Here is a 12,576-nt window from a genome sequence, read left to right on the forward strand (position 1 = left end):
CATTAGAAGTATTATCAATATTTATTTCTGAACTCACTGCTGGCAGCAGCATATTGATAGAATGCTCTCAATTACATAAAAAAATGTATATAGCTATTATACAGACATTCCCCGCCATCTGTCCAAGTTCAGTTCTGACTGACTGGTTGTATCTCCAAATGGATGAAAGTTGGAAGTATGTTAGCATGGCATATAGTCCCCATTCTATTAGTCCCTACACTGATCCCACTGCACCATGCTCTACCAACAGCCCACTATCAGTCCCCACACAGATCCCATTGCCATGCGCTTTCCTTACAGCCCATTATCAGTCCCCATATTGAGACATCATTCTTTTAACCTGAGAACTGAGATGCTGTGATGCACACAATACCGGGATATCTTTTGACGGTCACTATCGTATGCACGCGGCCTTTAGCACTGGTGAACACACGACCAAGGGTAATTTTTGCATTTACATATATTTTTCTTTACTTTTAAAAATTTATCGACTATTTTTATTTGGTTTTATATGTATGGTCATAAGTTGTAAGTCAGAGAGTATATAATATTGTGAGCTTTAATAGTTTGTCCCTTTTACATGACAAGCATCATGGAAGAGTGTAACAGATACTGAGTATCTTGGAAACATTCTGGAAACCAATAAGTAAACAGTAAAAGAAAATTGACTTAGACTGGGACACCCTTTTCCAATTCATCTTGTAATTACATACCTTAACACCCGATGACCCCGGCTCCCCTGTAGGACCATCAGTACCTCGGGCACCCTGAAAGACAGAAGAGATGCTTTGAACAGCAGGTGTCTCTCTCGCACTTCTTCCTACTTTATCTCAGCACCTAGTTGGTGCGGTACAGTACAGGTACTTGGATTCTTTCTTCATTGCTTCCGAACTTTCTTTCTAAATTAGTATTTATACGACTTCCTGGATTGTTAATTTATTGGGTTTGTTGTTGCTGTTTTGCTCTCTCTTTAATTTTTAAAAATTTCTTATCAGCACCTAATTTTATCAGTCATCTGCACTAAAGTAAAGAGCACGGCCAATACAGAAATATACTGTCTGACAATAATATGAATGAGCAGTTTAGTAGATGTAGTTTTATAAAGCCTATGTATGAGCAGTCAGGATTTGAAATATATAAAATATTCTTTTTAAGCCAGTAGACAATGGAAAATGTATATTTTATATTCTGAGCACATGTTTAAACCGCTGCAAATACTTCCTATAAGCAACAAATGATCTTCAGTTCCTGTGTCTCTTGGTCTTGCGTCATGTGTTTTGTATTTTATATTTATATTTTGGATCAGTCTGCACTGTAGAAGACATTAGTAGCATACCAGACTCCCATGGCTCTCTCAAAAGAGAAGTGAGTGCAGTCAAGATCACAAGACAGAAGGTACTTGGGAAGCTAAATGGTCTAAGGGTAGATAAATCTCTCAGACCGGATGGAATGCACCCTCAGGTTCTGAAGGAGGTAGCTGTAGAGATTGTGGAGCCATTGGTAATAATCTTCTAGGAGTCAATGGAGTCTGATATGGTTCAGGTGGATTGCAACATCATGAATGTCACTCCACTGTTTAAGAAGGGAGCAAGGCAGCAGAAATGAAATTGTAGGCTGACATTGACAAGGTGCCACACATAAAGCTGCTAAACAAGATGAAAGCCCATGGAATTACAGGAAGGATACTAGCATGACTAGAGCATTGGCTGGTCGGCAGGAAAGAGAGAGTAGGAATAAAGGGATCCTAATCTGGTTGGGGAGTGGGGCTGAGTGGGTGGATGGATCAGCTCATGATTAGAATGGTGGAGCAGACTTGAACGGCCCAAGGGCCTACTTCTGCTCCAATATCTTGTGATTTTGAATGCAAGTTATCATTTTAAAGCATTATCTCCTGGACATTCTAGATATTCAACAAATAATACATTTTAACAAAATAATTCAGAACTAAAACACAACTCTGGAAGCTGTTGGGAGTCAATTGGCAAAGATGAGATTGCTGAATACCTGGAGGTGCATGAAAAAATAGGCCCAAATCAGCATTGTTTCCTTAAAGGAAAATCACTCCTGACAAACCTATTGCAAGTTTTTGAAGAGATCGCAAGTAGAATAGACAGGGGAGATGTAGTGGATGTTGCATATTTAGACTTTCAAAAGGCTTTCGACAAGATGCCACACAAAAAGTTGCTAAACAAGATGAAAGCCCATGGAATTACAGGAAGGATACTGGCATGACGAGAGCATTGGCTGGTCGGCAGGAAAGAGAGAGTAGGAATAGAAGGATCCTAATCTGGTTGGAAACTGAATAATAGTAGTTTTTAATAGTGGTCAGTGTTGGGGCTTCTTCTCTTTATGTTGTGTATAAATGACTTGGGTAAAAGAATATATTTGCAGATGATACCAAAATAGGTGGTAAGGGTGGTGGTGCTGAGGTTACCGAAAGGCTACAGAGAGACTTGGATACGTTAGGAGAGGAAGCAAAGAGGTGGCAGAGGAAGTACAATTTGGAAAATGTACAGTCATGCACTTGGAAGAAGAAATAGACAGGCAGACTATTATTTAAATGGGGAGAAAATTCAAAATCCCAAGGTGCAAAGGGACTTGAAAGCCCTTCTGCAAGATGCCCTAAAGGTTGACCTCCAGGTTGAGTTGGAGGTGAAGAAGGCAAATGTTGGCATTCATTTTTAGAGGGATAGCATACAAGAACAGAGATGTAATGTTGAGACTCCATAAAGTGCCAGTGAGACCTCACTTGGAGCGCTGTATTTGAGAAAAGAATTGCTGGGTTTGGGAAATGGTTCAGAGAAGATTTACTAGAATGATACAAGCAATGAAAGGGTTAGTATAGGAGAAACAATTGTCAGATCTTGAACAGTACTTTTTAGAGTACAAAAGGATGAGGGGGGACTCATAGAGGCATTTTGAATGCTGAAAGAGTAGATGTGGCAAGAATGTTTCTCATGTTTGGGGATTCTAGGATAAAAGGCTGTCGATTTAAAACAGATAAATAGAAACATTTCTTTAGTCAGAGGGTTGTGAATCTGAGGAACTTGTTGCCACGGGCAGCTGTGTGAGTGAGGTCGTTGGGTGTATTTGATTAGTCAGGGCATTAAGTTTATGGGGAAAAAGCTGGGGAGTGGGGCTGAGTGGGTGGATGGATCAGCTCATGATTAGAATGGTGGAGCAGACTTGAACGGCCCATGGGCCTACTTCTGCTCCAATATCTTGTGATTTTGAATGCAAGTTATCATTTTAAAGCATTATCTCCTGGACATTCGAGATAATTCAACAAATAATACATTTTAACAAAATAATTCAGAACTAAAACACAACTCTGGATCTTATGGTTTGATGGAATTGTTAGCAAAGAGTAAGAATTCCTGTATTTGTTTTTCTTAAATGTAATTATTCCAGAACTCTAAAATGCAGAACTCTAAAATTAGGACCATCAAGAAAATTGTATAATTATAACGGCATTATTTGTAATCCATGAAGAAACAACCAAATTCCATGGCAGACATGCATCACCAGTCATTCTGTGAGCTTGGTTCAAAATGCATCATGGTACTGCTTTAAAAAGAAAATCAGGCTTATTTAAAATAGACCAAAATCACCACATATGTTAAAATACTGGTCAGAATTTAGCACAAACTTGTTAATCCATTAAAGAAATATGTTGATTATTCCAGCACTCAGATCAGGATTTCCACACCCTACATGTGCTCTGTTCACCACATCTGCATTGGTGCAATTAAAACTCTGCATCACAGTTTATTTGCCTTGTGAATATTTTACATGCAATCCATGGAACTGTGACTCTTTCTGCAGATTACTTTTACACAAAGGACCTAAAGATTAGGTGTTAAAGTGATTGACAAATAGAACAAATATATCTTACAAAGCAGTAATTTGATTTGTCAAGTAAGCTAAATTGAAAGCAAAATTTGATGCTAAAAAAAAGTTCTGTTCTTTTAAATAGGAAAATTACATCATTGCTGTTTAGAATCTAACTCCATCTCCTAAGTATGAAATAATTAGATAATGTCAGAAGAATACCATAAACAATTGCTAACTATATAAAGCAAAATGTTGAAAAGTTCTTTAAATACAGATGCTAATGAATTATAGCAATTTGATGACATTAAAAACAAATCAAACTCTGATTGCGGGTATGATTTCTTTTGCATTATTTTGGATTTAAAGAAATTTATCTTGCATACATTTCCCAATCTGGGGAAATTTAACATGCAGAAATTTACAAGAATGAATCTGAACAAAATATTCTCAGATCCCAATAAATTACTTGAAAATGAACACCATAGGATTGGATCAATAGAAAGTAAGAAATGTAGAAGCATGAATACACAGGACATGCACACAGAACTGAAAATTTAAGGGGTACTCTTGCTTACAAATAGAGTCATAAATAACTCTACCAGGTTTGTAAACAAGGGAATTTATACAGATGAAATCTTTTGACCTTTGAAAGACAAAAGCACATGCTTCAGAGAAATCTCTTGTCATGTCCTGAATCTCAAACATCTTTAACATTATTGTTAGGCTATTATTTTAGACTTTCAGGCCTAAGGAATGTCATCTTTTTGCTGGTGATGCATGATCCTCAATTTTATCCTGATAAGAAGAGACAGCAGGATCACTTGAATAATTGAGTTTGTGTTATTTAATTTAAGATCAACTGTTTTGTATCTTTTTGTGGATAATATAAAGAGAATCATATAAATAAATTGAAAACAAACTATCAGATTTATAGAGGAAATCATGAGGTTTCCAGAAATATAGAGGCAAATGGCTGGAGTGTTGTGGAACAGGTCAGGCTGATGGAACAAGGCCAATTTGCCTGTTGGAAGATGTAAATGTGGTAACTCCCATTTCGAACTGGCAGGATGCAGAATTCAAGGTGTAATTGCAGGTACAGTCATGAGGTTATGAAATTAAGATGTGAAACAACCTCAATGTTTTTGACTGCTGAGTGCTAGTCTTTAGGCTCCTGTACCTTTTTCCTGATAGTAGCAGAGTGAAAAGGGCATGGCCTGGGTGGTGGGGGTCTTTGAAATAGAGGCTGTTTTATTAAGACACTGCTTCATGTGAATGTCTTCGATGGAGTGGAGACTGTGCCTATAATGTCACAGGCTGAGTTAACAACCCTCTGGAGTTTTTACTTGTCCTGAGATTTGGCACCTCCATACCAGACAGTGATACAACTAGCCAGAATGCTCTTCATGGCACACCTGTAGAAGTTTGTGAGAATCTTCGGTGACATACCGAATCTCCTCAGACACCTCACAAAGTTAGCCACTGGCAAGCCTTCTTCATGATTGCATCAACATGGAGGCACCAAGACAGATCCTTGGAGATATTGATACTCGGGAATTTGCAGTTCTTGACAATCTCCACTACTGAGCCTGCGATGAGGACTGGGTCATGTTCCCCTGAGTCCCTCCTGAATGTGATGTTTCTTTTATTACAATGAAGAAACTTGGGTTCTTTTTAATCACCTAGATTTATTAATGAAGCAAACAGCACGAAGAACAGAGCACACACAGTCAGGTCCGCACAAGGAGGCATCCATCATGAATCGGCCCAAGATGCAACAGCATTCCTAAGATGCAACCATTCCCCAGATGCCACATGCTCTGTCTCTGACTCCTCCTGGTGTTAGGCCTTTCCTTGAGATATTTAATCTAACATTACACATTAATACAATATTTTCAAACTTTTAAGTGTGCAGTTCTTCAAACAGGTCTCACAACTGCAAACCATCCAGTCAATGTCAGTATTTATCCCTGTCCAATAAACAGCACTTCTGGCCTTCCTCTTGCATTTTTCCATTTTCAAGATGCCTTTCTTGCACTCTTTTCAGCATCTCTTGTTGCAGTGATTGAGAGTAGAAGCCCATTGAAAGCACTCAGCTCTAGTCGTATGGCTGACATTCACTCACATTCTTGATGCCCCACTGTAGAACTGTGCCCTTTTCTGTTTCAGCTGCGATCTGCTTGGATTTCATGTCAGATACGGGAAGAGATTCAGTGATCAGGTTCACATGGAGATTCACCTCTGTCTCTGTGGTACTCTCATTGTGTGCTTCACTCTGCATTGCTGCCCTGGATAACGCATCAACTGACACAATATTTCCCTGGTGTGTACACCAATTCAAAGTCATAACATTATAGGTTCATTATCAGTTTTTGGATTCTTGGTGATAATTCAGTGAGATTTTTCTTGATTATGGCCATTAATGGCTGGTGGTCTGTCTCTACCATGAAGGTTGGTACACCATACACATAACTGTGGACTTTCTTGACCAGACCAGATCTAGCCATTCCTTCTCAGCCTGAGCACATAGACATTTAGATGTTGTCATCATCCTCGATGCATATGCTACTGGTTCCAATCTTCTTCCACAGCCTATACAGCCAATACGGCATCTATTCCATCTTTTGAAGCATTTGTTGATATTTTTGTCTTTCTGGATGCGTCAAAGAATATCAAAAGCACTAGTTCTGTCGTCAGAATAGTCTTCAGTCACCCCCCATTCTTCCTCGTGGTTGTCTGCTCACTTGAATTCACATTTGTCCTGTAACAACTTCCTTAGGCACATTGTTTTGGAAGAAAAGTTTGATATGAATTTACTAATGAAATGGATTATTCCCAGCACCCTCAATATGCCTTTTTGTCAGAGGGTCTGGGAATCTCTAAAATTGTTTTCACCTTGCTCCACATCTTCCTCTGAAAGTTTATCTCTCAGAAAGGTAATTTCCTTCACACCAAATGGACATTTTTCTCTTTTTAACTTTAATCCACACTTCTGGATGCGTCGTAGCACTTTGAGAAGCCTCTCATTGTTGTTTTTGTGTGGCTCCCATAGGATCAAGTCATCCATGTACACGCGTACCCCATTTATGCCTTCTATGATGTGCTCCATGGTCCTGTGGAACACTTCTGGAGCTGAAGAAATTCCAAAAGGCATCCTTAGACAAGAGTATCAGCCAAATTGTGTATTAAATGTACAGTCTTTTGTGCTTTCATCATGCCAGAAGCCCTGGGATCCATCCAATTTAGTGAAAAACTTTGTACTTGTAATTGGAATTTGATAATGTTCCCTCTTTATATTGGCATTCAAGCCTTTTGGGTCCATGTACATGCGTCACCGTTTTTCTTTTTGACATACACCATTGAATTCACCCATTTTGTTGGCTCCTCACTTTCTTTATGACCCCTACTGCCATCATTCGGTTGAGTACTTGTTGAGGTTTATTTAATCCTAGCGGCACTGGAACCCGCTTCAGGGCATGCACTACTGGCTGCACATCCTTTTTTAACTGTATCTTGTAGGTGAATGGTAGAACTCCAAACCTACTGAAGATGTCTGGAAATTGATCCAATATTTCCTCTATGCTGTTAACAGCATGGTCACTGTCAATATGGTACACCCTCTTGACTAGGCTTAAGTTTTCACATGCTTTGTCACCAAGCAGTAAATAATGACCACCTGGGACTACTGTGAACCTGAGGTGGTGTTATTTATCTTTAATATTCACCTTTAGTTTACATGCATCTTTTGTGTCAATGCTCTGTCCATTATAGGCTTTGAGCAGAACAGGATTTGCATGGATGTATGGCTTTATCTTAATTTTCCTGATGTTGAGCTCACAGATCATAATACCTTTGCCCGTTTCCAGCTTGAAAAGAATATTTGTTCCATTTGTATGCAATGACGCAGTCCATTTATCCTGTTTGACACTGTTCACTTCAGGCATTATCATGCCCACGAAAAGTGTATCACTGAGAGCAGTTTCTCCTATAGTGTGTGCAATGTCTTCTATAGTGTGTACACTTTTACTTCTGTCTTGTTTCCCTTTGGAAAAACATTGCTCTTCATAGTGATTCTGCCCTTTGCATTGTTACAGACTTTTCCATACGCTGGGCATTGCTTTGGAGCCGGTTTAGAGCCACATCGTTTACAATTGAATGCCTCTCTATCTTTTTGTTGTTTCTATGTCTCATTTTTTTGTTTGTGTGTGAGAGTCCAGATACTGTAGCTATGACTTAATTTTCACTGGCTTTTATACTATCACCAAACTTTTTCACGTGCTGTAGAGCTAATTCACTGGCGTGGCATATCTTCACAGCTCCATCTAAGGTAAGCTCTGTCTCTTGCAGCCACCTCTTTCTCACTTACTTACCATTAATTCTGAACACAATTTGATCATGGATCATTGAATCTTGCAGCGTTTCAACATTTAATGTTCTTGCTTTAAGTTTCAAGTCTGTTAAAAAAAAGTATCAAAGGTCTCTCCCTGTTACGGCATGCATGAGTGAAACACGTAACTCTCAAAAGTTTCATTTTTCTTTGGTGAACAGCATTCACCAACCATCTCGATAACCTTGTTGAATTTGCTCTGGTCTTCTGTCTCGGCAAAAATAAATGTGTTGAAACCTCTAGTGCTTGAGGTTCTGCTATGGTACGAAGCAGTGCAATCTTCTGTGTACTTGATTCACTATCGATTCCGATCGCTCTTAGGAACAGCATAAATCTTTGTTTAAACAGCCTCCACTCATGGAATTTACAGCATCAGGAATTTTTAAACTCTTCATATTTTCTCTCCTGATATCAATTAATACTCACTGTGGAGTTTCTTCCACTCCTGGTACCATGCGATGTTTTTTTTAATTCTTCTTAAATAACTAGATTTACTAAATAAGCAAACAGCACTAAAATACAACACACACAGATCATACCTCATGTGGAGGCATTCATCTTGAATGCAACATAATTCCAAAATGCAACATAATTCCCAAGATACAACATCCTCCAGATGCCATACACTCCATCTCTGACATCTCCTGCTGGTAACACTCTATCACTGCACTGAAGTTCACAATCATCTCCTTGGTTTTGCTAACATTGAGCACAAGGTTGTTGTTGTGACAACAATCAAAAAGCTGATCTATCTTCCTTCTGTTTGCTTCCTCATTGCCGTTTGTGATTCTGCCGACAACTGTGGTGTCATCGGCAAACTTATAGATGGCATTGGAATTGTGCCTGGCCACACAGTCATGGGTATATAATGAGTAGAGCACTGGGCTAAGCATGGATCCTTGGGGTGGGCCTGTGTTAATAATCAGTGAGGAGGAGATGTTACTTCCAATTCGTACTGACTGTAGTCTTACAATGAGAAAGTCAAGGATTCAGTTGCAGAATGGAGTACAGAAGCCTAGAATTTGTAGCTTCTTGACCAGCATTGAAGGGAAAAATGGAATTGAAGGCTGAGCTGTAGTCAATGAATTGCTGTTTTCGAAGTGTTCCAGAGCTGAGTGGAGACCCAGTGATATTGCATCTGCTGTGAAGCGATTGCAATGATAGTGAATTGCAGTGGATCCAGATCTTTGCTTAGGTAATTCTGGCTATGAAAGCATTTCATCACAGTAGAAGTTAGTGCTACTGGGTGATAGTCATTGAGGCAACTCACTCTACTCTTCTTGGGCACTGGGATAATTAATGCCCTTTTGAAGCTGGTGGGAAACTCTGATTGTAGCAATGAGAGGTTGAAAATTCTGGCTAGTTGGTTGGTGCAGATTTTTAGTACCCTGCCAGGTACACTGTCAAGGCCTGAAACCTTGTAAGGGTTCACCCTTTTGAATGATGTTCTGACGTCACCCTCAGAGACAGATATCACAGGGTCCTCAGCCTTTTCAGGGATTCTAGTAGGCATTGTTTGGTTCTTCTTCTCTGAGCGGGCATAGTTGGTGTTCAGCTCATATCCCTCTATGGTGTACGCCCTTTGTAGGTAGTAATGGACTGCATTCCCTGCCATTCCTGGCATGTATTTGTCTCTGTCTCTAGCTTCCTCTGGAATTGCCACTTTGCCTCAGAGATGGCCTTCTGCAGGTCATACCTGGTCTTTTTATAGTGATCTTGATCCCCAGCCTTAATCATCCTTATTCTTGCTATCAGCAGATTGTGAATTCTCTGATTCATCTAGGGTTTCTGGTTGGGGAACACCTGGTATGTGTGCGTGGGCATACACTCGTTCATGCAGGTCTTGATGAAGTCAGTGACGCCTGTGCATATTCATTCAAGTCTATAGATGAGTTCTTGAATATTTTTCAGTTTACCGAGACGCTCCTCTGCCTCTCTCGATCATACTTTCATCGTCTTCACTACTGGTGCTATGGTCCTCGTCCTTTGCTTGTACGCTGGGAGTAGGAGTATGGCCAAGGCCAGCCTGATCAGACTCGGCGAAGTGCAGTCGTGGTATGGCTCTGTATGCATCCTTCATGGAGGTGTAGCAGTGGTTGAGTGTGTTGACAACCCTGGTCTTGCATGTGATGTGTTGGTAGTAGTTTGTCAGAGATTTCTTCATGTGGGCCTGATTGAAGTCCCCTACAATGATTGGAAAGGCATCAGGATGTGCTGTCTCATGGCTGCTTTATCGCAGTGGTCAGTCAGTCCATCCAGTGCCATCCTGATGTTAGCCTGGGGCAGAATGTACACTGTGACCGGAATGATGGTGGTGAACTTCCTCGACAGGTAGAATGGGTGACACTTGATCACCAGAAGTTCCAGGTCAGGGGAGCAGGATTGGGACATGACTGTCAAGCCTATGCACCACGATGAATTGATGATGACACAAATGCTGCCTCCCCTGGTTTTTCCTGATGCTAGTGTTTGATCAGTGCTATGGACCTTGGGCTGCAGTGCCGTGTCTGGAATGGTCACGTTTAGCTGTGTCTCTGTAAAGCACATCACGTATCACTCCCTGATGTCTCTCTTATGTTGAAGTCTGGGTTGGAGTTCATCAAGTTTGTTCTCCAAGGATTGTACATTAGCCAGGAGGATGGTAGGGAGTGGAAGCCTCAGGGCCCAGCATCTCAGCTTAACCTGTGGCCCCTCCCCCCTCTCCGACCATGTGATTGGGTCTTCTTTACCTGGCCCGTGGGTCTGCTGCTGGTAGTTCCCATGGTGTTTAAATGGTCTGTACGATGTCACTTTAAATCTCCTGCAATGTTTTAATGTACTGAGCATCTGCTGTTTGCAACTCCCACAAAGTTTAAATGGCCCAATCGCTAGCTGTTTAAAACTCCCATGGCCTGACGGAGACTGCCGATTCTCTCGACTCCAAGGTCTGCCAGTGATCTTAGGACATCCTTGTTAATGGGGAAGTTTGTTTATGTGGTTCTGGTTCTTTGGTGTATTTTAGTAGTTCTGAACAAGAATATTTGATGATTCCTGTTAGTGGTACGTGCAAAGAGTGGTCACTGTAGGGCACCATTTTTGATCCTTCATTTACTCAATGTGACTCCATATCCTTTAAAATTGTTGCTTGTAAAAACGGTATAATTTTCAGCCTTGAACTATGAATTGAGGCTTCTGATCATCTTTTATTTTGGAGGGATTATTTCCAAACATCTACAACCCCTTGAGTAAAGATGTAGTTCCTAATTTTTCTTTTTAAAGGCCTGGCTCTGATTTTAAGGTTATGCCCTCTTGTCCTAGATTTTCCCAAAAGTATAAAGAAGTTTGTATCTCCCTCAACCTCAGTATGATGTACTGCAATGTGAGCCCACAGTAAACAATCCCAACAAAGAGCTTATCATGAAAAATTCATGAAATTGCTGAAAGGCAGCTTCCTTCACTTCCTCCCCAGATGGCCAATGCAGATTTTTTTTGCAGAAAACACTAATTTTCATAAAAGATGAACATTATATCTGGTTTGTGAACAAGACCATTATGCCTTTACTGAATAACTGCACAGTATATTTTCATTTCCCACCCTTGCCATCCATATGTCTCTCCTGTCTGGGTTGGCTGAAGTAATATTAATTACAGACTTGTTTAAGCAGTTACAATGCGATTGCTTATGCTTGCCTTACTTAAAATTCTAACTGGATAGCAGAAGTAGCAATTTTTATCCAGTTGCTTGTGGAAAATAAATAAATTATACATAATTGGAGGATTAACATATTAGCGAGTTGATGTTGGTCCAATAATTATAAACATATATTAAATATCAAGCAGAGGATTAAAAATTGAAACTTAACGTCAAATCATTACATTCAAGTCAGGTCACCTTTATCATCGTTCATACCATGTCTGCATGGTAAAAGCGAGATAGCATTTCTCCAGGACCACGGAGCATATTTAAATAAATAAGTTAAAATAGAAGTTAAGCAAATAAAATATTAAATATTAAGACATATACTGTAAGAGTCCCCAGTACCAAGGAATCTGATGCCCGGGGAGGGGGAATGTTGCCCAATCTGGATGTATGGGCCCTAGTGCTACCAGATGGCAGAAGGGTGGACAGATTACTTGAGGGGTGTGTGGAGTCATTCACAATGTTTATTGCCTTTCGCCTGCATCGAGTGTTGTGAATGTCCTTCATGTCGAAAGAGCCCCCCCCCAGTGATCTTTTCTGCTGACTTCACTATCCTCTGCAGGGACTTGTGGTCTGAGGAGGTACAGCCACTAAACCAGGCGATGATGCAGTTGCACAGGATGCTCTCGATAATTCTCTGTAGAATGTAGCGAGGATGAAGGGTGGGAAATGAACTTTC

The 12,576-nt window shown here is 40.3% G+C and overlaps 1 protein-coding gene across 5 annotated transcripts in view; it reads right to left on the minus strand.

Moving 5' to 3' along the window:
* col27a1b (collagen, type XXVII, alpha 1b) overlaps positions 1–12,576 on the minus strand; it is a 474,822-nt gene that overhangs the window by 135,699 nt on the left and 326,547 nt on the right. For all 5 annotated transcript variants that reach the window (XM_069885118.1, XM_069885099.1, XM_069885108.1 and 2 more), the window contains one exon: positions 714–767. In XM_069885118.1, the coding sequence (XP_069741219.1) occupies positions 714–767 (54 nt within the window). The remainder of the gene's footprint in view (positions 1–713; positions 768–12,576) is intronic.

This window comes from Narcine bancroftii, chromosome 1 (assembly GCF_036971445.1).
Source record: "Narcine bancroftii isolate sNarBan1 chromosome 1, sNarBan1.hap1, whole genome shotgun sequence".
NCBI classification, from domain to species: domain Eukaryota; kingdom Metazoa; phylum Chordata; class Chondrichthyes; order Torpediniformes; family Narcinidae; genus Narcine; species Narcine bancroftii.